General features: G+C 38.3%; 1 protein-coding gene across 1 annotated transcript in view; it reads left to right on the top strand.

The window, feature by feature from the left end:
* Positions 1-19,085: 19,085 nt before the first annotated feature.
* Positions 19,086-26,929, top strand: part of cdh2 (cadherin 2, type 1, N-cadherin (neuronal)) — a 51,061-nt gene continuing 43,217 nt past the window's right edge. Inside the window, exons 1-2 of the mRNA XM_017456632.3 lie at positions 19,086-19,315; positions 22,786-22,894. Coding sequence (XP_017312121.1) covers positions 19,268-19,315; positions 22,786-22,894 — 157 coding nt within the window. The 5' untranslated portion in view covers positions 19,086-19,267. The remainder of the gene's footprint in view (positions 19,316-22,785; positions 22,895-26,929) is intronic.

Below are 26,929 nucleotides of genomic sequence, written 5' to 3'. Positions count from 1 at the left end.
CATCTTTTGTCACCTCTCAGAAGGAATTAGCTAAAGCTTGGAGAACTTCATCTGTGTGTCAGTCTTGATCTCTAAGATAGTGCCTGATATGACAGTTGAAGAAAATTAAAGACATTAGCTCAGCTCTGCAGAGCGAAGCCACAGGTCTGAATAATGCATTACGGTGAGATGGGTCCTGTGTTTAAGTGATAAACAATCCCAGATAAATGCTCTCTAATGTAGCATTAGGGGAATTATTGCCTCTGCATTTGTCTAGCTGTCAGTATCGAAAGCAGACTGTGCATGAAGAAGATGTGATCTGTTAAAGCCGAGATGAAGCTAATACCCTCTAGCATTCAGAGGCTCTAACGGATTCTCCACTGGATGGAATGCCTCAAGGCTTACAGTTATTTACTGAAACATTCCATCATAGGGGTGACAAGTGAAACTCTAAATATGTATCCAAACACATCAATAAAAAGTTGCAATGATGATGCAGTAGCACAGTTTTAATGGAAAATGAGCTGGGTTTGCTGTAGGGAGGCAGTGAGCCCATTTGGCAATTTCGAGGAAAATATCTAGCTCTGAATATTAAGCAATACTGACACCTTTATAATAAATGACATACCTCTATAACTGTTACAGACATTATGGGCATGGTTTAAAACAATGTGTCCTCTTTCCACATGTGTGCAGGATCTGCACATTGATAGTCAACATCACACAGCATCCTCTTTCCTCTTGTACCTCTTGTATCTTCTTGAACATAATTAACTCTGTACCCTGAGTGATTTCCCCTTGTTTGAAAACGTTAACATGAAGATCCTCATCAGCAAAAGAAATAATCAGCATTAAAATTTTAACAGGTTGACTATTTTCATATAACAGTATGTCCCAAAGTGTTTTCTTCCTCTCATACCACAGCAGTTTGGTATGATTACAATATGTTATTCATTTTATTAGTTTAAAGTTATGTTTAATATAGTGGAATGACCACAAAACAAATACATTTCTGTTATCACTTATAACAGCTATAAAATATGTTTCTTCACTTTCTTTTGAAGTTAATACCACAAAGAGCATCTTGTCATGTTGCCAAGAAACACTAAAGTCTTCCTGAAGACTTCTCTGGGTTGGAAAACTGAAACAGCTTTACCTCTGACTGTTAAAGTGCAGACACTGGAGACTACTTCCAAAAAGAAACATCTACTCTCAAAGAAATTCACCATATAAATAATTGAACTCAGTTTTTAATCCTTTTTATGTGCAGTGTCTGCCATACAGTACAATCCCAGTTAAAGACTTGTTACTATAGAAACAATAACATAGTATAAAAACATATTCATTTGAACCTTGCTGCTGGAACTACTATCAGAGCTGTTGTTATAGAAAATTCATTAGCGTCTTCTGACAATCAGATTCAAGAATTAAAAAGAGCTGGGGTATAAATATTATTAATCTTCTGTTTGGAAAATTAGCCCAATTCTTATAAAAAGGAGTCCAATTCTGGAGTAGAATCAAGCACCTGGCAGCCTGGCAAGCACCTGTTTATGCTGCTCCATTGTTGGAAAATTGTTGGAAGGCAGAGAAAATTACAAGCAGAAGTGGCTGTTGTGAACAGCATATACAGCGTTAACCTAAACCAAGTGTTTAGGCTCATATGACAGTTTCAGGTTAAATGTATCCTAATTGCACCTGAAACCAGTATAAATACTGTATATAGGGTTGACTTTATCATTGATTTAGCACTTACCACTCAAGATGGTCTATGCAGCTGATTTGACTATATCTCCAGGTCAAATATATGCAAGCACACAAACACATGCAGAATTTTGGACTTTACCGGGTCAGCAGCATCTTTGTCCAGCTTGAAGACAGCAGAGATAAATCACCACTGCCAGATTAGAACCAATAAAATGGAGAGCAGAGAGTGAATGGAGGGGTGGGGGTAGGAAGGGACAGAGATAACAAATAGGAAAAACACTAGGAAACAAATGGAGGCCTGTGAGTTTGTTTCACAATACACAGACTAATGATTTGTTTTGTAAAGGATGTTAGTACTTGAAGGTTTTAGCAAAGTTTGGCCCCCAAAAGAAGACTGGATCAACACAGCTGCACATACAAACGAAGAATATTTTATCTTCCTTAAGACACAGCACATTAGATCTTTTAGGACTAAACAATAATGATATATGTCATAATATCATGATATTAGTTTTCATCATCTGGAATAATCACTGCTACCCTGAGAAACTAACAAGGTGACTATGAACTACAGTGATATGTTTAGTTTTTAAGTTTGGATCATTTTTTTTTTTTGCTTTCAAGCTCCAAAATAAAGATTTCAAACAGCTACACTTGAAAACTGGCAAGAACAAAACAATACATATCAAACAGTGTTAAATCAGACCTAAGAATTCATAAGAACAAACACTTGACCTGCATCTGTACACACAATACATAGCACACACGCGACACAAAAGATACATTACAGGAGTTCTCTAATTGGGTTTGCTTTGGGAGTCTAATGGGCATCATTAAAATGTTTGGAAAATATCTGAGTTCTGGGAAGGCATATACCACATCTAATTAATAACCTTGCAAGCTGTTGCCAAGGTCCATCTCCATGGCAACAGGACCAGGAAGTTGTATGATGCAGCTCTTTGGAATGCCATTCCTGAAATATTGGACGTCAAGTAGACCTTTGGTTCTAGTCAAAAGCCTCCAGCTGTTTTATTAGTGCAAGGGCAAATAAAACATTTCAGCAATGTGCCTATCACCTAGCAACTAGTCCAGTAGTTAACAGCCTGCACCAATGTCAATCACTCCCCTCAGTAAAATGGAAGGAAACGTGATTACAATGGCAAATGAATGCATGCGTGGCAAATAGCCCATCAGATGAGTCGCGGTTCTCAATATGTTAACTGTTGCAAATGAGGGGAAATCACCTAGGGTGCAGAGCTAATGATGTTCAAGTAGGGGGATGACTGGCTGGGAGAGGGGAGAGGCAGAAAAACTTTTCCTCTAATTTGAAGTTGTAGCTAATATGTAGAGTAATGGACTTTGTATTAGTTGCTCCCCTCTCTCTCTCTTTTTCTCTCTCTCAAGTCAATTTTAAAATGCTGCTTTTATCGGCCACAGCAATACTATATATATATATATATAAATATATATATATATATATATATATAAATATATATATATATATATATATATATATATATATATATATATATATATATATATATATATATATATGAACATATATATATATATATATATATATATAGATATAAATATATATAGAGGAACTTGCAAATGCCTTGGTGGAAGAGTGGAGTACAATCTCACAGCAAGAACTGACAGATCTGGTGCAGTCCATGAGGATGAGATGCACTGTAGTACTTAAAGCAGCTGGAGGTCACCACATACTGACTGTTACTTTTGATATTGACCCCCCTTTGTTCAGGGACTCATTATTCCATTTCTGTTCCTCAAATGTCTGTGAGACTTGTTCAGTTTATGTCTCAGTTGTTGAATCTTTTTGTGTTAGTACAAATATTTACACATGTTAAGAAATTTGCTTGGAAAAAAAAATCAGTGGAATGTTAGAGGACATGTAAGGGGGGGGCATGTAAGAGGCAATGGTAATCAGTGTCAGATAATCAGAATAACCACTGATCCCAGCTCATGCATCATTACATAAGGTTGTCCTGTTGTATCATCAGTAAGGAAGCAAATCACACACAATTAAATATATCTATACATTATATAGCCAAAGAGTTTGTAGACACCTTACCATCGCAGCCATATGTGAGCCTTCTCCAAACTGTTGCCACAACCCCACTACTCACCTCAACCCCAGTGATCACCTTTGGGATGAAGGGGGATGCTGACTGCACCCCATGCCTCCTCACCTGACATTAGTGCTTTAAATATGTGGAGGTCACTCATCTACACAGAACCTTGTCAAATCCTTAAACTATAAACTTCAGACATCCTGAAGATAAATCCTGCTTTTTTTGATTACTTATATAATTACAATACAGTGATCTGCATTATACTGTTACTATAGAACTATAATAGGATTCTTTGCACAGCCAATGAGGAGGGCAAGTCACAATAATTGAAAGGTGAGAGTAATGCATAGGGTATGAGCCACTGAGCAGTAGATCACCTGTCAATGACACAGACACTGTCTGGGTCAAAAGTCTGACACACACACACACACACACACACACATACACACACACACACACAGAGATACTTGCAGAGAAAGAAGCAGGTGCACAACAGGACATGACAGGGCAAGTGACACACAGGGACATTAGCCTGGCGCCATGGCAATAAGGTTCAGAGCTGAAGTGAACTGAGAGAGTGCAGTACAAGATAAGTGAAAGAGATTTAGTTCCTTGTGGGAATTAATATTCCTGAAATTATAGGAAATCATGATAATTGGAAAAAAAAAATCCTTGTCAGCTCTACTGTGGTTTTATTGTGGGTGTGAAAGTGTATGTGTGTGTGTGAGTGTGTGTGTGTGTGTGTGTGTGTGTGTGTGTGTGTGTGTGTGTGTGTGATGGCATGTAGGAGGCAATGGTAAGCAGTGTAAGAATAAGTATTGTTCCCAAAGGATTGCATCTTTACTCAGATGATGTGACTTCTTTATTATAGACAAGCCAGGAGCTCATGCCTCTATAGCTGTGAAAGAATAAACAAAGAATTTACGAGTAATACACTGCTGTAATTTAATATCTGCTCTAATTGCAGATCTCATTACACTACTAAATATAACTTGTAAATTATATAAGTACAAAATAAATTCATAGGTGATAAACTTCAAGCACATGAATACTGATTATTTGTGGATTATGTATAATAGTCTTCTGTCATTGGAGGTTTAAAATATTAAGAATGTAAATACAGGACCTAAGCTTAAAAATAATATAAATACAGTGTAGTATAAAAAAATTAATAAATATAAAAAAATGGAGCTTAGTCTTGGCTCTAACACTTTTACTCTCCTCTGGTCCAGGGTGGATTGAAATGATGTCCTTGTGAAGCAGCACCATGTCTTGCTCCTCCATCTCGCTCTGCTTCACTCCCTAAAGGTTCTTTGTTGGTTAGGAGCCCAGATATCTGGTATCTGTTTAAAAAACATCAAAGTACATTATTTAGCACGCATGTTCACAAGGCAGTGAGAGTGAGTGATAGAGGGAGACGTGTGCGTGCTGAAATTTCCACCGAACTGCTTTTGAAGAGAGAGGAGTGAATAAATCTTGCAAAGCAGAGAAACTTTTTTAAACTTAATCTGGAGTTCTTCTCTGAGATCCAGTGAGAAATGGGTTTCTGCGGTTCACCTCCTCTCAGGCTTTTAATAACAGTCTCTCCGCTCAGTAAAGCTCTGGATGCATTAAGCAGATATGACGAGCCAGTCTGCTATGAGCTTGCCAAATCGCAATGGCGTTTTTGCGAACAAATCAGTGCAGAGATTCTGGCCATGCACATCCATTAATTGGCTTGCTAGTGGTGCTTCTGGTTAAGAAAGGAGGATAAATCAGTGTTTGTTAGCCTGAATGAATTAGATAATCATTACCAATATGATTCAATAACTAATTTCTCTTGTATTTGTATGTGTAGCATGAAACACTTTGCTCAGAAACACTGCAAAATGTTCACGACAAAACCCTATAAAACCCAGGGTATTTCATCACACCACTATTTCCTGCATTCTTGGAGGTTCTCAGTAGGCTAAATGATCACCTAGAAGAATTACTCCTCCAGAACACTCCACAAACCCGGAGCTGAAACCACTTCTTGTGCTGATGAATTTTAAATGTTTAATTATGAAACGATCTGGCATCGATTGAGTGCACTGAGGAATGTTTTATTTTGTAATGTTTAGCGTTATCTATTTGTTTCTGTTTTTGTCTTATATTATTTGATAGATTTAAAGAATTCAAATGAAAGGAAATAAATTGAAATGAAGTGAAGTAAAAAAAAGTCTTTGGTTATCTGGTTAGAATCATATAATTAACATTAACTGCTTCATGGATAACCAGTTCATATTTACAAATAAGCCAGTTATAAATAATTACTAGGGACACATAGTGTGCATCAGAAATGCATTTTGGAAATCATCCACTCCATAATCCCTCTTTCCCCCTCCGAATCTATGCAAAATATTTTGCATTATAAATACTTCTTTACACCACATACACACTGTCTCCACTTTTGGGGAAAATACATTAGATTTAATTCCAATTATTTGTAATGAAACAATATTTTGGAGGCCACAAAGCATTTAAACTGCCTAATCCAGCAAGCCTGAAAATCTTCATAGAGTGACTAAGGGGAAATGTGAATCTTTCCGCCACTGGGCCTCTATTAGTCCTTGTTGCAGCTCCCATTTCGTCCACTAGGTGCAATAATAACTCTATGGAAGCTAACACACACACACACACACATTCCCAATCACACATAAGGTACCGCCCTAATAAGTGTATTACTATATATTAGTATGATAGTACTAGTATAATGTTAGCATTACTAATGACAATGCTATTAGTAATGCTATTTGTATTATGTAGTTTTTTGTTGTTTTTTTTTTATTTGTGAGACAGAGGATTCTTGACATGTACAAGATTTCCTGTTATTTACTTATCATCCATCCATTTTCCATACTGCTTAACCTACGCAGGGAGCCTGGAGCCAGGGAATTTGGGGCAAAAACACGGGACACCCTGGACAGGGTGCCAACCCATCACAGGGCACAATCGCACACACATTCCCATACCCATTCACACACTACAGACAATTTGGAAATGCCACTGACCACTAAGACACAGTGCCTGCTTATTTATTTATTTATTCATTCATTTATTTATGTATGCCTGGATATCACAGAAAAATAACTAATCATTTTGTTATTATTACAAGCACTGACACTGAATTTGATTTCCTACTTAGCCCTCATTGCATTTCTCACAACTACACTTGAGGAAACAGCTCAGGCAGATGGAAAATTGTGTCCAATTTTCAACACAACAAGTAGTCAGAATAGTTTACGAGTTACATAATTGACTACAATTGCCATGAGCACTAGAACAAGAAATGATATTTGGATGAAGATATGTGCACCACACACACACGCACGCAGTTACTTTTTATTGGTGCTGCTACAATGATCTTTTTTGTATATCAGCATACATTTCTAACATGTATAGAGTAGTTGCAGGTTGTTGAATAGACAAATCTAGGTAGTTGCAGCGATCAGTCATTGCAGCTTACATTTTCTCTGTGTTTCAGATCAGGCGTCTTGTGAACCATTTGATAGAGTTGATATCTATAGGGACGGAGATGTCTTCTGCATAACCTCACAGTAACACTGGTAATTAGGACAAAGGAAAAGAACATGTGAGGAGAAAAGCAGATCTGTTCCTAATTTCTGCTCTTTACAGCCCCAGGTGTAATTACTCTCTCAAAGCTCCATATCTGTCCAAGGTCACCTGTGTGTGTGTGTGTGTGTGTGTGTGTGTGTGTGTGTGTGTGTGTGTGTGTGTGTGTGTGTGTGTGTGTGTGTTGAAACACTTGTTAGGATTGCCTGAAGCTATTACTTAAGTGTCACATCTCAGGGTACTAGTTACAGCAGTCGATCACTTTGTCTGCACTTGATGATCTGGGCATCATGGGCTCTATGTGTCAGAGTGTGAAGGAACTGAGCAGTTCAGTTCAGCCAGATAATAGATGGAGATATTCTTCTGATGCACAGCCATATGTGCAAATTTTCTAAACGTATCTATGCCTTAACCAATCAGAATCATTCAACCTGATGCAATGACTAGCTTAGTGATTGTGTGAAAATATAATTGATGATGTAAAGAGTGTGTACGCAGAGCAGCCTACGAACTCCTTGCTGAGTGTTGAAGCTGACTTTTTCTGATGAAACTGCAAACTATTCTTTAGAAAAATTTTCTTCAATTGATTGCATCTCTTGACTCCTGGCCTTCATTGATCATATCTGGTCCCATCTGGGTCTTTAACTGTATATTCCCCGTCAATGTCATCTTACTTACAAGTGCAAAGGCATAATTTACATTGGGGATACTTGGGTAACATTCCCACCATTTTTTGAAAGTGTAGTATGTTGAAAAATCAATTATATAATATCTTGCAACAGAAAAGTGTCCAAATACTTAATACAAATGTCAATAAGATAAGGCCGAAAAGTGTTTTCAGTCATCTCAGGACCTATTCAGCTCAAATGTGCAAGGATATCATGGCAAAGCTAGTGCACATGCAATGTGCTGAAACACCACTGATACTTTATTACATAATAATTGACATAAAGACATAAATGTGAATCATGGGTTGCTTCAGTTGGCCACTCAATAAAAGGTCTTTTTTAATAAAAGATTTGATTATTTGCTAATATTGTGATAGTTGTAGTTTCAGGCCACACTGTATAAATGCTGCCATTTTGAGGACCGAATAAATGATTCACTGCATCAATGTTATTTAGTCGATGCTTCATTAAGAAGATTCATTTTCATTTATACTGAATCGACTGCCCTAATATACTTGACTACGTACAATATATCTTCAACAAGCAGCACTGTAATAGATCCTCCCTGTCATGCTTCCTGGTAACTACAGTGGTGCTTGAAAGTTTGTGAATTTTCTATATATCTGCATAAATATGACCTAAAACATCCCAGATTTTCACACAAGTCCTAAAAGTAGACAAACAGAATGCAATTATCAAATGAGACAAAAATATTATACTTGGGTCATTTATTTGTTGAGGAAAATGATCCAATATCACATATCTGTGAGTGGCAAGAGTATGTGAACCTCTAGGATTAGCACTTTAATTTGAAGGTGAAATTAGAGTCAGGTGTCTTCAATCAATGGGATGATAATCAGGTGCGAGTGAGCGCCCTGTTTTATTTAAAGAACAAGGATCTATCAGAGTCTGATCTTCACAACTCTTGTTTGTAGAAGTGTCTCATGGCACAAAGGAGATTTCTGAGGACCTCAGAAAAAAAAGTGATAATGCTCATTAGGCTGAATGACGTTATGAAACCATCTCAAAGTGTGTGGACTTCACCAATCCACAGTCAGACAGATTGTATACAGATGGAGGAAATTCAAGACCATTGTTACCATTGTTAAGATACAGAAGGAAACAACATAGAATACAAGAGAAACTGACACTCAAACCTGAGGATATCAACGACCAATAGTTAGTGGCACCACAGCAATAAATTCAATCCACTCAGATACCAAAAACTCAGCCTGGCCGAGTGCAAAAAGTGACCCACAGACCCCACCCCCCAGGCTTAAAGGAAAAACCAACAATAATGGTAATAAAACAAATAACAAATAAGATAACCGACAAAGCAGCTAAATCCACAAGTAAACAAACATCAAAAGCCGCAGTAAGAACAAATTATATAAATGAAAAACACAAAACAAACAAACAAACAAACAACAAGCAAGCTTGGAAGCCGGCAAGAAGGAAACCAAACAGAAATAGTTAAGCAACCACAGTGCCAAAATGCCCAAAACAAAGTAAACACAAAGTAAAACGGAAACAGAGCAGAAGCAAAACAGCAGCATCAAAGCTTCAAGCCATGCAGCGACAGAGCAGGAAGAGAGATGCCCTAATGGGCTTTATTTATTGCTCTCCAAAAAGAACATTGTTGCAAACTGCAGATGCTCAGCAATCATGTGGACAAGCCAGAAGGCTACTGGAAAAATGTTTTTTGTTTTGAGACCAAAATAGAAGTTTTTGGTTTAAATTAGATGTTTGGAAAAAGGAAAACACTGCATTCCCACCTAAGAAACGTATCCCATCTGTGAAACATGGTAGTGGTAGTATCATGGTTTGGGCCTCTTTTTTCTGTATCTGGAGCAGGACGACTTGCCATCATTTATAGAACAATGAATCCTGAATTATATCAGCAAATTCTAAAGGAAAATGTCAGGACATCTGTCCATAACTGAATCTCAAGAGAAAGTGGGTCATGCAGCTAGACAACAACCCTAAACACACGAGTCGTTCTACCAAAGAACGGTTAAAGAAGAATAAAGTTAATATCCAAGTCAATGGAATGGCCAAGTCAAAGTCCTGACCTTAATCCAATAGAAATGTTGTGGAAAGACCTGAAGCAAGCAGTTCATGTGAGGAAACCCACCAACATCCCAGAGTTGAAGCTGTTCTTTACTGAGGAATGGGCTCAAATTCCTCCAAGCCTATTTGCAAGACTGATCAACAGTTACTGGAAACGTTTAGTTGCAGTCATTGCTGCACAAGAGGCTCACACCAGATACTGGAAGTAAAGCCACTCACTGGTATTATTGTAATGTAATATTGGATCATTTTCCTCAATAAATAAATGACCAAGTATATTATTTTTATCTCATTTGTTTAATTGGATTCTCTTTATCTACTTGTATTACTTGTGTAGAAATGATGTTTTAGGTCATATTTATGCAGAAATATAGAAACTTCTATAAACCACTGTAAACTGGCAAACAAACTGTAACTAACAACAGTAAACACAAACACAACTGGTCACAGTGCCACCGTGTCTTTTTAGCTGATGTGTGTTGTATATACGTTACAGTAATACCCTGCTGAAAAATACTATAAATTATTAGGAAAATCTGTGATGGCTTTCATGTCATGACCCTTAATAGAAATTTGTTTATGAATTGCATCTATTAAATTACAGACAGTTTCCATTAGGGATTTAATATTAGGATTTAGTGGTATGAAATGGGGGCACGGTGGCTTAGTGGTTCGTTTCAGATCTCCATTATTGGGGGTTCGATTAATGCCACGGCCCTGTGTGTGCGGAGTTTGCATGTTCTCCTTGTGCTGCGGGGGTTTCCCCTGGGTTCTCTGGTTTCCTCCCCCAGTCCAAAGACATGCATGGTAGGCTGATTGGCATGTCCAAAGTGTCTGTAGTGTCTGAATCGGTGTGTGAGTGTGTATGTGGTTGTGCCCTGCGATGGATTGGCACCCTGTACAGGGTGTACCCTGCCTTGTGTCCCATGCCCCCAGGGATAGGCTCCAGTTTCCCAGTGACCCAGAAGGATAAGTGGTATAGAAGTTGGATGGATGGATGGATGGATGGATGGATGGTATGAAATGGTGTTTACCTATAATGGTTTCATTAGGTAACATTGTCACCACCATTCAAGCTATTAAAGTCTCAGTTTATCATTTGGTTATTTATCTAGTTCTCTGATTATTTATAAAAGAAAAACAACGTTGCAATGAATTGAGTGCATTATTATTCAAATCAAAGCAACAATGAATAAAAAAACTAAAGGTAGAAATGGAAATTTTCAGTTTTCTAGGCTGGGGTGCAAAACTGCTCGCTGTAGTGAGCATGATGACATGATGCGTTTTCCCAATAGAAAGCTGCTGCAAACTATATAACTTTTTTTTTCATTTATTATAGCTCCGATTTCACAGCAGCCCAGAGTCTATTTCCACTCATATTCATGTTTTTCAGTGGATCAATTGCAAAACAAACAATAGGTAGGTAAGTGTGCTTAGTGTTTTCATTTGGTGGTAGCAGATACAAGTTGTATTGTAATCATTATCTAATGTGTGCATTATCTCATGTGTGTCATGTGTGACTTCTTGCTTTTAACATTTCTCAGAACAACTGTTGCTGTTATCCTATCGGTGATAGATGTCAAAGTAGTAATGGTATATAAAGTTCACAACAGTATAACACTAACTCTCTGGAGAAAAATATGCAATGACCTTTTTGAACCCTGCTTGAGATCATTGTGCCTTCGTCAGTGGATGTTTATGGACGTTCTCCATTGGTCAGCAGCACTTCCAGTTTTTTTTTAATTTGTTAATAAGTTTGGCAGCAGTGTCTCATGTGATGTGCTTGGAATGTTTCCTGTTAAAATCCATTGCAACCTTGCGACAGCTTCCCAATCCAGCCATGAAAATGAATTCAATACGTTCTTCTTTTGTCAAAGGCATTCTTAAAGGCTATCTGGGGGAAATGGTAAAAGTGGTATTGTGTCATCTCTATGAAGAACCATTCAGTCACAGAGAAAAACAAAGAAATTGAGTTCAAGTCCTGAATTTCATAAACATACAATATCTTCATCATATCACTGCATTTATTGTCGTCTGCTCATCTGCTCAACATGGTCATTGAGTACTCAATCCACCAGTAATGTAATAAAATGCAGACAGTTCTTGTCTGAAGTACTTCTGAAAAAGGTTGTGTGTGTGTGTGTGTGTGTGTGTGTGTGTGTGTGTGTGTGTGTGTGTGTGTGTGTGTCTGTGTGTGTGTGTGTGTGTGTGTGTGTGTGTGTGTGTGTGTGTGTGTGTGTGCACGCTTGTCTGCCTACACCCCCCTATGGTTAAAACAAGCTCTTCTTCTATCACCCAATCTCCCCCTCCAAAAGACAAGTCACCTCTATAATGAGTCAAGCTCTGTTACACAAGAGTAATTAGTCTCAACAAGTGCTAAAAGAAAGAGAGAGTATGAGAGAGAGAGAGAGAGAGAGAGAGAGAGAGAGAGAGAGAGAGAGAGAGAGAGAGCAGGGGAGGAGATAGTAAATGTGGGTAAAATTGGAGGGGCATAACAGACATGTTTTAAAGCTTTTAACACATTCAAACTAAAATTTAAATTGTGGCTCTGCCTTTCAAGACCACAATATTTATAATCGGGAACACAAGGAGATGTAGACGTGTGAACAGGTAAAATAGTGCATGCATTCCTGGTTATTTTCATTTAACTTAGTGAAGCTCATTCGCCTTCCACACTGGAGAAAGTGGAGAGGGATGAGAAAGACAGTGGAGGGCTATAGGACATTCTACACAGAATCATATGATCTCACTTAGCTTAGCTCAGCACACACACACACACACACACACACACACACACACACACACACACACACACACACACACACACACACAGCATGTGGTGCTTCTCAAAGTCTCAGTGCAAAATGCACAGTGGCATGCTAATGAGATAAGTATAAAAGATAAGAGACGGGCTTACTCATAAGTTGCTCCTCCCTCAGAGACAATAGCAATTGGAAGGAGAGAGAGAGAGAGAGACAGAGAGACAGAGAGACAGAGAGAGAGAGAGTTGTAGTCAGAATGGCCCCATTTAACTTATTAACTAAAACTGTTTAAGTGTAAAACAGAGACCTAAATCCTAACTGCACATCCCAAATTACATACATACACGATGCACAAAATACTTTAGCACCTACCATTACAAAAGTCTAGTGTACCAGTCGACAAGTCATCAATCAATGTTGCATTCACACACTTCCCTGTGTTCCTTTCTAAACTCCATCTATCATTATGAATTAAATGAAGGAGGATAATCTCCAGGTTATTCCATCTGGTTTAAAACAAGGCCTTAATATGATTACGATTTGGATCCAGCCACATCCCCAGTATTAAGAGTGAGTAATGGCTCCAAATGCTTTCCCTATGTGAGCGTGTAACATTTGCATTTTCTTTTAATTCATTTAGCAGATCCTATAATTCGCCGTGACTCATAAGTCTAAAGGCATCTTGGGCACAGTGGAAAATATGACTGTGGAATGAACACTGCGATTCACATACAGGAAATATGACCTGAGCAAAAACAAAATCATTTCTGTGAGTGTCTGAAGAGAGTCTGGAGCTCGGTTGAGAAGATGAGCTGCTCTGCTGCCCAATTTAGGAGGAGCAGGACAGGAGAACTGACCATTTACTCTAGAGTTTTGCAGCAGTACCAAAGAGCTGCATAACTTCCTCAACTCAAAGAGACTCTGGATGTTTACACACTTTCACTCCTCATTCTTAGAATATAATAATAGCTTAATGGTTTTAAATTGCTTTTCATGGACTTATTGGATAAAAGCTTAAGGTTTAGAAACTCAAATGAGCATACCATCTCCACTGTAAAAAGAAATTCACACTTTTTCCAAAAAAATGTTTACACATTCAATAATTCTAATAATAACTATCCTTTAAATTACAGATAATTATCAATAATATTAAATGAAAACAAATATTAAATGAAAATGTTTATCTGGAATTTTACAGTATTTATTAATTAAAATAATAGTACCTTGTTAAAATATAGGCTTGCACATGCATGTAAATAAAATGTTTTAATCAAAACTTTTTAGCGAATATATATATTAATCTTAAAGCATAAAGAACCAAATAATGTATATGGCAGTAATTTGATCAGTGTTACCTAAAATATGAACATATTCAGGCAGCTTGGTGTTTCTTTCTGATATTACTTTGTTTGGAATGATTCTGTCTTCTTCTGTCTGTCTACGTAAATAAATTCATTAACTCTGTCTACAGGGGCGGCACAATGGCGCAGTTGGCAGTACAGGCCAGGATCCTCGGTTCAATCCTGAGCTCTGGCTATGTCTGTGTAACGTCCCATCCAGGGTGAATTCTCCCACGTTGCTCCCAGTGTTACTGGGATTGGCTCTGGGTCCACCATGACCCTGACTGGGATTTGTAAAAAAGGTTACTGAAGACAAACTAAAGTAACTAGCTACAAAACATTTTCTTGTGCTAGCTGGTTAGGTTAGCTTGCTAATCTTGTCTAGTTAGTACCAGAGACACACATGATTAAACTCATCAGCAAATAATAGTGCTTATCATGTTGACTTCAGGTATGTTCACACATAGTCGTCAGTTGCTGTACTATGAAGACACCATTAGGTGTTCCTACTACTCGTTGCCATAGTTACATTTATCAAAGGGTGGCGCAACTAGCAGTCCACTTTTAGCAACAAACCAGTTTTCTTGTCACTAAAATGAAACATTCTGGAGGGAACGCGTTCGTATAGAAAATTCACCCAATGTATACTGTATATACATAGTATCCTATAAGATAAAGGAGAAGCAGTGTGTGCTCTTTGCCATTGCAGCCATCTACCTGTGTCGAAAGCACAAGTGCCAGACTGTCTGGATCCACAAAACAGTTTGGACTCACAAGCAGCATGGCGGATCATGCATCACCTACACTATACTCTTTTCACTCCCATTGGTACTCGCTGCACAAAATTACCCCACATTTGCATAAATTACAATTTTCTCAACTTTCTTGCATCACTGGACACGACCATATCTAGTTGCTAACGCTCATTGTCGCTGGAAGTCGCCAGCTGTCGTTGAAAATGAATGGTCCCCTTAACTAGGGTCTATTGCCTAGTACCATAATCTGGAATTGAGCTTTATGCTATCATCTGAACCGTCGCCATCTTGGCTACCTGCCACATTGGCGTTCATTTTTATACATTTATACAAGTATTATAAAACAGTCAGTTCCAGTCCACTAATTTGATTGGACAAGTGGTGTTCCAAGAGTGCTGATATTTAGTGTAACTTCACTGTTCACTGTTCAATGTATCACTTCACTTTTCTGTGTTCACTAAATGAAATTCCAACTTTAGCAAAAGTTTGTTACACTGAAACCTTTACTACATTTCCAACTGTTCACTGGCATGGCAAAATGCAACACTCTATGCAGCTGTGCCTTCTTTTGGAACTATTTTCACTGGCAGAGCGAAAACAAATGACATATTTGGCTGTATTGTGTTTGAAATATCAGTTACTCAATATTAATTTCTTGTTTATAGAATGTTTGTATTAAAACCAATATCACTCGCAATGATGCTGCCGTGCTGAATATCAGCACAGCTGTAATTACAAAATCATGCTGATATTTAGCATAACTGCACTATTGCTGTTCGGGGGGGACCCATAGGAATTCAAATCACTCGTCACTGAAGAAATGCAAATCAGTACTGTAGAATTTTCAATTTTATGCTCTTTTTTGAGCTTTAGATGAACATTCAAATTAAATAATGACATTCAAATTTTCTACATGGTATACCAGGATCACCATTTCATTAACACAAAAATATGTACAGTATGTTAAAAGGGTAACATTTTACTATATGGTCAACAAATAAGCATATACTGACATTGTTTTCAAACACATCCTGCATTATACAAATGATCTTTATCACTACTGCAAATCATATTAATGTTAATTAACATCATGAGTTAACAAGTTACCTTCATGAGTCACCTTCATTAATGCCTTTTCATATATGTCTCAGAGGCTGTTAATGTATATGCTTTATTATTTCCTCATGTTCATTAAGGCACTGTGATTTCAATATGTGACCAGGTAAAGACCCCACTCTCTGTCTCACTCACTCTTCACTCTGTCTGAGCCAGTGATTCATTCAGACACAGGCTCTGTGGACTGTGTGTAACTTTGTGTCTATGTGTGTTTCATGTGCGTGTGCAGCTGCGTGTTGTGGGTCACGTGTGTGTATGTGTGTGTGTGTGTTGGCTGGCCATTAATGATGAGCAGATGGTGGGAGCAAGCCGATGACCGGACATACTCTCAGAGCACGTGGGGGACATCTGCTGCATAGACACACATGCATGACAGTCGTGGTCACTTCTCAAGCAATATTTGCTTTCTCTCCTTGTCCTTCAGTCATGTTACTGCACAAAATAACCCAACCCACTATTACAACTATTAATTTACCCTATTATTATTATTATTATTATTATTATTATTTACCCTATATTTATTTAATTATTACATTATGGGATTATATTCATAATGATTGTCCACAAAAAAATAACCTGTACTAATTGTTTAGTTCAATATTTTGAGTTAATTGTTAGAATTGGTAGAATGTTTCTAAAGCATATGTTTCCTGTCAATATGCTTTAAAGTTATCTACCTCAAACTAAGGTCCAGGGGACAGTGAAGACTAGCCAAGCAGTCCCTGTTTTGATTCTTCATGTTTTTAATGATGTTGCATGATTGTAGGTCATGATCAACAACTATTAGAGTCATTCTTAATTTTGTATAGACACAAGCCTAATTGGCCATTTCAGTAGATTGGCTTTAATCCAAACATCAGTAATTGAAAACATATTTAAAACAGCATAACTGATTTGGGTTATTCTGGGTGGCAAGTGTAGAAATACACTTTGACAGAAATTACTCTGTCAAAGAAACATGATTTTACACACTTGTGCTAAATATTTGAATATTTATAGTACGTTACTTAAATTCAGTCACACTTGCCACTAGTAACAATAAAAATGTAAACATGCTTTAATTGGTGACTTCATGTAATCAATATACACTTCAAAGTGTAACTACATTATCATCCACATCACTTCCAGGTTTCATCCACAACAATGTTAACACTGATAACACTGATATCATGGAAATGTCTTTAAAACAATGGGTATAATTTATCAGTCTTTATCTAGTTGTATGTAAATGTTTTCGCAGGCAAAAACAAACAAAAATATCTTCTGTCATATTTACAAAAGCTCAGTACTGCTGATTTTCTTTATACTTCTGTGTATATTTTGATTAAGTGTCAATCATCTAATGTGTAAAGCACATTAGTGACACTTAGTGACACTTGCTGTACTTCAAAAAAGGCAAAGCTCACAGAGAGCTATAAATGACAAAATGAAAAAACAAACTCATGATCACAGGTTACCAACCCTGATCCTGGAGTACCATCTGTCCTGCAGGTTTCAGTGAAAATCTAGCACTGCTCAGTCAGACCCACCACCTCTTAGCATATAAGCAACAATGACAACTAAAGACAATGACAACTACCTCTTCATGAAGGAGTTAAAGTTGCACTTTGTTATTTGTAAAAAAATAAAGAAATGAATAAATGAATAAATAAAAGAGTTGTAGTTTTTAGACTGATAGTTCTTAGTCCCAGACCTAGTGAACCAATATGAGGATGTGTGACTTAGAACCTGCAGAGCGCTTCTGTAAGTCACTCTGATTAAAGGCGTCTGGCAAATGCCATAAATGTAAATGTAAATATGAAATACTAAAATATGGGTTAGATATGAACAGGTTGGTACTCCAGGACCAGGGTTGGGAATCTGTGGTGTAAATGCTTCTGCAAACCTTCTACCAAGCAGTTTATTTCATATCCAGTTTGATACACTGTGATTATTTCCTGGCAAAGATTCATGATACAGAAAACCATTTAAACTAGCAAAATGAATTCTGATATTTTGCTATAATAATAAGATGTTTCTACACAGTATTGCCTTGGCTGGAGGAATATTTTACAATTTATAAAGCAGTGTGAAACTGTAGTGTTCGTAATGCCATCAAATTATAGTTCCTCTTGGAACGATATTGTGGACGGTACAAGTTAGAAACCACCAAGATGGCTTTGCATTGCAGTTGCTATAATAGCTTTAGAGCTGCCATTGCCATGAACAGTTTTACACTCAACTCTCCAACAGTGAACAGTTGATAACTTCAACAAAACAGACTTCAGGTGACAACTGTAATGAGTTTCCTGGTTACCCAATGACAATTTTCGTCCATGTAGTACACACTTATAGAAGGGAATTATTAATAATCGCACTATCCGGTGTCACCTAGATGAGGATGGGTTCCCTATTGAGTCTGGTTCCTCTCAAGGTTTCTTCCTCATATCGTCTCAGGGAGTTTTCCCTTGCCACCAACAACTTTGGATTACTCATTAGGGATCAATATATACATTTAATATATTTATATGCTTCTGTAAAGCTGTTTTGTGACAATGCCCATTGTCACATAAAAGCGCTATACAAATAAAAATGTAATTAAATTGAATTGAACTAGGTAAATAAATAAATAAATAAATAAATAAATAAATATTTGTCACATATACATTACAATACAGTGAAATTCTTTTCTTTGCAAACTCCAGCTTGTTGGGGTCAGAGCGCAGGGTCAGACATGATACAGAGTCTCTGGAGATAGGAGATAGAGTTGGACCCTTGAGCAAGGTACTTAACCCTATCAGTCTTACCTGTCATACTGTCTACCTTGTATTCCTTTTAGTATGGTATAGTGTGCAGTCTGTTTGGAGCTGTCGCTCATCAAATGAACTTCCGGAGGGGCCGATTCCTGGAGGACACTGTGCTGAGAGTGGTTGGTGAGTGTCTGAGAGTGGATCGTGCGCCGCTAGGTGGAGACACTGAGTAATAGTGGAGCAGGGGAGCAGGCGGAGCAGCAGAGGAAAGCGCACGAGCGCAGAGAACACAGTGACACACACACACACACAGAAACATACACACACACTCAAACGAACAGAGCACCGAGCGGATCAACGCTGTCGCTTCATGCCGCCTACACTGCAGCTGCTGGACCAAACACTATAACCATCTAAAACAGCAAACGAGGGAGAAATTACAGAAAATCATACCATGTACCATAAGGGAGGTGTGGTGCTGACGCTCGTCGCTGCTTTGCAGGTAAATTAATTGCAATATCCGCATGCATGGTGTGCGCGCGCAGGAGGATGTGATGGTCGATCAAATCAACGATGCTGTAGCAGCCTTTTTGTAGGCAATTTGTATGTTTCTATCTACTTGTTTTCCGCTTTGAAGTCGGAAGCTTTCGCATGTTGAGAACACAGACAGGGCGCTGCTCCCGTGCTCGTGCATTTGCTATAGCGGATTTCTCTCGTGCCAGAAGAGATGCCCCGGTTATAGATTATGGCGCATGCAGTTATGCTAAACATATAAAGCTATTATACTCAGGCTAGCAGTAATGCAGCTTGGTGATTTGCAGTTTGAGTGCATGTATAGTTGTTCATTCACCTGCTCTGCAGCTTTTGTTATAACACTGCTGGAGTAATGCCGGTGTGCGCTCGTGCTAACGGATTAAACGTCCCGTGCGGAATGTGAAGGGAAGCACCTACGTACGTTCCCTCCTGGACGTGAAAGTTTTGCAGAGAAAGCACTTGGTTACTGTTGTGCTTGTTATGAAGAACGATACTATGAAGGTTTCAATAAGCATGTAATGAAGAGCTCGTTGAAGTCGCCGCAGGGCGTTAATGCCGTTCCCTGAATGGGCTCCATGCTGAGAGCAACTCAGTCCTGCAAATGAGATTTCTCGGTTGGGTATTGCATTTGTTATTTAGTTATTTAGTGTCAGGATATTCAGGAGAAACAGTGGTTAAATGCATAATATGATAGAGTAGTCTACTTTTGTGATCAGGGTCCAAGCATCCTGTACAGAGATGGAACATGAAATGCACACAGCACGAGCACTATTCTAAAGCAACATTTCTACGTCATTATTTTAAGAAAATATATACATTTACATGATTAGAAAGGTACATTTATCCTTTAATGTATCGAAAAGAGCCACACTTGACGAAATAATACGAATAGCACCCTAAAGCTTTCTTCTCTTTGCTCCTTTGGGGATCCCTTAAAGCTTCTTCCAGGGTTTCCCTTCGGAAAATGTTCCAAGAACAACCGCTTTAGAAAGCTGGAGATGTTGACTGTTGAAAGATCCCACTCAGAAACACCGTCACAGTGTTCTTAGTTGTGAGTCATCTTGTCAGTGGTTTTGTTTGTTATTAGTTTTGTTGATGTATTATACTATGTGTCTTCTTCTATGTACAGTAAATGATTATGTTTAACAGCTCCATGTGTTTAAATCCTGCTGATAGGGACCTAGGGTGGGGGTGTGTTACGCACCATGCAGCCTGGCTCCAGGTTATGACTCTGGAAGGTCTTGATTAAGGGGAGATGTGATTAAAGGAGTATGCGCCGATGTCTCACTCTGCTCTCCTATGTCACTCCTTTCCTTCTTCCTCTTTCTATGAATCTTAGTGTCAGCAGCATCTCTGCCATTCCTATCCATCTGTACGGATATTTGATATGCATAGTGTTGTGCAGATGCTGACATTCATGTTTAAACTCAGATTTCAATCCACTGGCAATAAGTATACGTTGAAGAACAAACATCTCACACACAATCTGACCACCAGGCCGTTTCTATGGAAATCGGTGCAAAGTGTCTTATCAGGCATTGTGTGTGAAAGCAAGTAACAGGTCACTCAAGCCCACTTTGAGGTAACAAGTAATTAACATGTTTGGTGAATCAGCCGTCTCATTAACAAACAAGGCAGCCGTCTCTTCTCCTCCTCTGATCTCACTCCAAAACAAAGAGGGCAGTTCACAGTGGACATCAGGAACCAAATACTGCCTGTCTTTGATCTTTAAATTCACCTCCAAGAGCCAGAATAGACGTTTACCCACACCGGGGGTACAGAGGATATGTCGTTCAGCATCTGAACTAGATCTTGCCGTGTGGCTTTAGTAGTTTTTTTTGCTGTGTAAAGTGAAGAGAAGCTTCGGCTGTTAGTCCTTCGTTTGAGTGTTGCTTTGTCAAGCACTAGGCGTGTGCCGATATGAAATTTTCATATAGTAATTGCCAAACGTTTTATCACAGTATATAACAATGCCACAATGTTGTATTTAAAAGAAAGATTACACATTTACTACAACCTGGCTAATCAAGCTGCAATTAAACTGACAAAGAGGCTCAGCGGGCATTTATCACACACAAAGGCTGCCCAAAATGCTGTCTACCTAGGCAGCCTAATTCAAGCTGCTTATCAGCAGTAGTGACTATACTTTAATTAAAAAAAACAAAACTTGATGATGCACTATATCGTAGCAGATAAAAAAAAAAACGACACATACCAGTTATGTGCAGTGCATATAGGACTTAAAAGAGGACTTGCAAAGCTTTGAGTGTGTGCGCGTGTGCCTCTAGACCTGGCTTGTAAAGCTGGACCATGTGTTGGACAGTCAGCCCCGCTTGGCAACGTCTCGCCCTCGTGACCTCATCAGTCTAATTACACCCCACTCCAAAACAACAGATGCTTCAGAGCCATTGGGGGGTAAGGAAAGAGCAGTAGAGGTGGGGGAGGAAGAGAGAGGAAAAGAGAAGAGTGCGCATGGCAAGCCCCCGGGGAATACGACACTCATGAGATACTCTGAATAATTTAGCAGACAGAAGAGAAGAAGGTTATTAATGTTTTTTCACCTGGAGCTGCTAAATCAATTGATCGATGCCCAGTGGCACTACACAATTAAATGTACCCAGTATGCCAGGAAGTCATCATGAGCAGAACCGAGTTGCGCTTTGCTGTGATATAGGTCAATTCAAAAGCATTTTGTTTTATACTGCGAGACTGACCATCGATCAGTGGAAATCGTCAGACTGTTACACTGGGGCTGTCAAAATGCTCCAATATTAATCATAATCATTTCATAATACTTATATATTTTGAAAATTATAATCCACATCAGTATGTTTTAAACCATATGTTATATTTCTAATATACCGACATATGCAATTCCCAAATTTATGGCCAAATGATGTTTGTTGTTTGACGTAAGACAAAGAGCTCTGAATGAAAGCATGTCACATATATATTATTAAATATATGCCATTTTTAAATTAAAACACATTAATTTTATATGTTATATTACATGTAAATATTTAACAATGTAAGCAGGCACTTAAGTGAGTTCCTTTTTTTCTGTGTCTGAAAATGAAATGGTGTTTGTTAAGGCCCGTAGTGGAGTATGTAGTGACCGTATATAGCGAAGACTAAACCTGGGTAGCATACAAGATGTAAAAATCAAGCTAAATGTCAGGACTACAAACACTATTAATAAAAATAAAATTTTATAATTATATGAATAACTTTCTGTTAAAATTAGGATATTGCTTCCTTGGACTTCTCTTTGCAACACGGTTTGGTACCTGGGTAAATATATTTTGATATCAATGCATAGTTCAGCACTACTGCTAATGATCATTCTGTCTGGTAGGCTCTCACCATATAGTTCTGGCTAGTGTTCATTAAGTATGTAGTTAATGATTACTAAGCGAAGTTGTTTGGTTGTTTTGGCAGGTGGTTTTGCAGGCTGCGGGGGATATGCCATGCCAGCCAGCCTTCACCCAGCAAGAGTACAGCGTTGTCGTCAATGACATCATTACCGAGGGACAGGCCCTGCTAAAAGGTGAGTGTGGAAGCCCTTTGTAATCTGTGGATTCAGTTCTTCCAGCATTTGCTGCTTGATGTTACAGATGGCTGAGGCAACTGTGGCGGATTGCAGCAGGATTCTCTCTATCTTTCTGTCTGCCTCTGTACAGTCGGCTGATGAGAAAATAGCGTGTGTTTTTGTGTCGGGTGGGGGAGGATGCGCAGTTTGTATGCCTGTGTTTGTGTGTTTATGTGAAGGCAGAGAAGGGGGAGGGCTGTGCTTAATCAGTGGGGTGTTTATAGGCTAGAGTACCTGTGTGTGTGTGTGTGTGTGTGTGTGTGTGTGTGTGTGTGTGTGTGTGTGTGTGTGTGTGTATACGTTTGTGTATGAAGTAAGAGTGATGGTTTTCCTTTGGTAGGAGTATGTTTGTTGTGAGCGCGAGATATTTGCAGTTTAATATCAAATTGCTTGGTTTGCACACACGGCTGAAACATCCACTGATCAATAGCATTGATTAGCCAGACCCATCCGAGGAGGCCATCAATAGCACGATGCCTACTCACCCGTACTCATATGGTCATTTAATCACAGTTCAAAGAACCACAGGAGCTGACTTCAGCAGGGAGGAAATGTGAATGTGTATATGTTGCACTTGGAATTACCCTTGATGCCTTTTGTTCGGGGCTTGATTTGAAAGAGGATGCTATTCAGAGGCTAACAAAATGACAAAACCATCCCTATTGTAAAATATCTATCATCCCTTTCCTTCTCCTTTACAATTTTTTGTTTGTGCTTGACATCAATTAAGATGTTAAGATCATGTTAACTGCCCTTAAAAGAAGTTAAAAAGTAAAGATAACTAGCGAGTAACTTACAAGTAAAAACATGCCCTGAGATAACACAACAAAAAAACAGATAAAAATCGTAATCTTCTAATAAGTGTTTAATTTGAATTAATCTGGAATGTTTGCATATTTCATTTTCCTTTGTATTTCATTTTTCATTTAAGATGAGTATTAGGGCATTTTTAGTATCAATTTAATGTGTTTTTTTTGTTGTTTGTTCTGAATGGAGGAAACTTGCTACCTAGGATAATCCTGAGGTAAAGCATAAGTATTTAAAACATATCTTTCCTCAACTCTTTTAATTCACAATGCATCACAAAACTTATGACATCTTTTAGGGTAAGATAAGTTTGCCTTTCTTACTCTAAGATGTGTGGTAGGGCATTTACAGATCAATTTAATGTTTTTTGTTTGTTTGTTTGTTTGTTTGTTTGTTTGATTTGAATGGGGGGGGCTCGATAGCTAAGATAATCCTGAGGTAAAAAATAAACATAACTCTCCTCAGCTCCTCCATTGTTTAATTCACAATCCTCTCTGAAAATATTTCATCTACATGACTGTTAAAGGTCACATTTACTCACAGTGAGCAGTGTGTTACTAACTGAAAATTAATACTCCAGACCTTCATTAGAGAGGCATTTTCTTTGGTGAAATAGATAAACCTCCGTGAAAACTGGATTTCTTTAACCATTCAACACATATATGTATTTATTATTTATTTCTTGAACAATTTGTAACACTTGTGCTGTACCTTTTTGAAATACAAAAACACATTTGCAAGCTGTTAGCTTGTCTTTACTTTTGATCTGTGGGAACGCACAGCTCTCTCTCTCTCTCTCTCTCTCTCTCTCTCTCTCTCACACACACACACACACACACCTACACGGACCTAGAGCAATTAAAACAGAAGTGACAACCATGGCTTTAGATTTCACACAGGGAGTTTACATTTCACAGCCTGGGGGGAGTTTCCAGTATTCATTTTACATGTGAGTGTGAGTGTCTAGTAAAACTGCCCTTGGTAAGTTATACACTTACAAAGAAGAGCCAGCTGATAGCCGGATTGACTCACAGATTTGCTTCATGTGTTCTTTCAAGTTGAAAGATGGAGTAGCATGACATTCTTACACACACACACACACACACACACACACACACACACACGCACACGCACACACACACGCACACAGTGACTAAAGCCTGTCCTGTACTGCAATCTCATCCCTTGTCTCTGGACTCCTCTGCTCAGTTAATACCTTTACTCACAGTATCTTTTTCTAATGCAAGCGTGAAAACCTCATCCTTTTCATTTATCTCTCTCTCTTTCTTGGCCAGTGTGTGTGTGCCTCAGGGGGTTTGACCCCTGTATGCGGATTAGTGGGAGTCTCTTGTCTAACATGAGGAGGATGTTTTGTTTCAGTAACACTCATTCATCACCTCCTTTTTAAAGCAAATGACTCAGGAAAGAATACTTTCACCACTCCCCCTTTCTCTCCTTTATTCAACTGAGGAGTATACAGTTAGAGATGTCTCACTGACTTCCTTCAGTGATCCACACTGATAAAACGATCTCATGAAGCAGCACTACTACCCCATGAGAGAGGATGCAGACACAAGAACTTCCTGTGAATCACCTGTTTCATCCTTATTCATGTTCCCCCTTTCGTCTATATTTTTTCCACTGTCACAGCTCGCTCAGTAATGTTTTAATAACATTTTAAATACAGTAAGTAGTAGCTGATTCGAAGTTGTGTACAAATTCATTTTTGCGTGGTAATTACAAATCACTGAAATCACAGTTATGTGTTTTTAAATGTAGTACTCAATTTTATTAGCAACACGCAAATATCCTGATAGATATGTTGTATCTAGAGCTGGGCGATATATCGATATAATATAGATATTGTAATATTGTGAAAGATTACACTTTTCTGGGATATCGTTAGTATTGTGAGGATTTTAAAAATGTTTTTAATTAAAATTCAAATGGTACTGAATGGATCCCATTGATTGCAGGCCTTTAACGTTTTTTTGTTTTGTTTATTTCGCTACTGTTTTGCGGACAGTTTGTTAGCTAAATTATATATTGTGATATTCACCGTATATTGTAGAAATGTCCTCAAGTATCGTGATGTGATATTTTTGTCATATCGCTCAGCCGTAGTTGTATCATCAAAATTGTGTCTTCGAGTATAGGGCTGCCATATTGCACACCTCTACATCACTTTGTTATTATTTCTTTTTTACATTTCTCATTTCTAAACTTGTCTTTCAAAGCGATGCAGCCTGAAAATTATGACAGTATTTTAACCTTTATGTTTGTCATGTGCTTTGATAATCTTTCTCTCCTCTGTTCATCTTTTGAGCACCGAATACAAATGCCGGATTTGCTTCTAACTTTTCTGTGTTATCTTTTTTGTTTTTTTCTGCGTCGGAGGAAGATAACACAGAAGGAACTCACTTTGCTTGTTAGATGAGAGAACGTGATCACAAGGAGATGCAGAGTTTGTGAGGTGATTACATTACTGATCAGAACCCCACAAACATACACACAGAGTGCTGCTCCAAAGGTGTGTGTTTGATCATTTCTGATGAAAGGACATGAGAGAACATCGAGCTTCAAGTTTTTTGTGTTTCAAAACTTACACAAACCGAGAGAGAGAGAGAGAGAGAGAGATAAAGAAACAGAAGGCCATTTTTGGCCTGGGACATGGGGATTTTCTTGCAGTAAGTTTGTCCAATCAGAGTGCAGCAGTGAGGTCATCAGCATGCAGGTCAGTGCTCCTCTATGGGCTGACTGAACTGGAATGAAAGGAAGAATAGACTGTGTGTGTGTGTGTGTGTGTGTGTGTGTGTGTGTGTGTGTGTGTGTGTGTGTGAGTGAGAGAGAGAGAGAGAGAGAGAGAGAGAGAGAGAGAGAGAGAGAGAGAGAGAGAGAGAGAGAGAAAGAAAAGGGGTATTTTGGGAACTTGCTTTTGTGGTGTTCTTAAATGATAATATGATCTCCAATATAATATGAAGTCCAGCCCCTAATTAACAGGTTTGGACCGGATGAATAAATGGGCAGTTGTCCTTGAACTTCATGCTATAGTGCACAGCTGATTGTGATTTATTTCTATTTGGTGTAGTTCATTTATTCAGTCAGACTAATACTTTGCATGATAAAAAACCTTTACTGGGTTAAATGATTAAATTATTTTCTATCACAGCAGGTAAGATCCACTCA

This window comes from Ictalurus punctatus, chromosome 25 (genome assembly GCF_001660625.3).
Source record: "Ictalurus punctatus breed USDA103 chromosome 25, Coco_2.0, whole genome shotgun sequence".
NCBI classification, from domain to species: Eukaryota; Metazoa; Chordata; class Actinopteri; order Siluriformes; family Ictaluridae; genus Ictalurus; species Ictalurus punctatus.
This window is presented reverse-complemented; position numbering and strand designations above follow the sequence as displayed.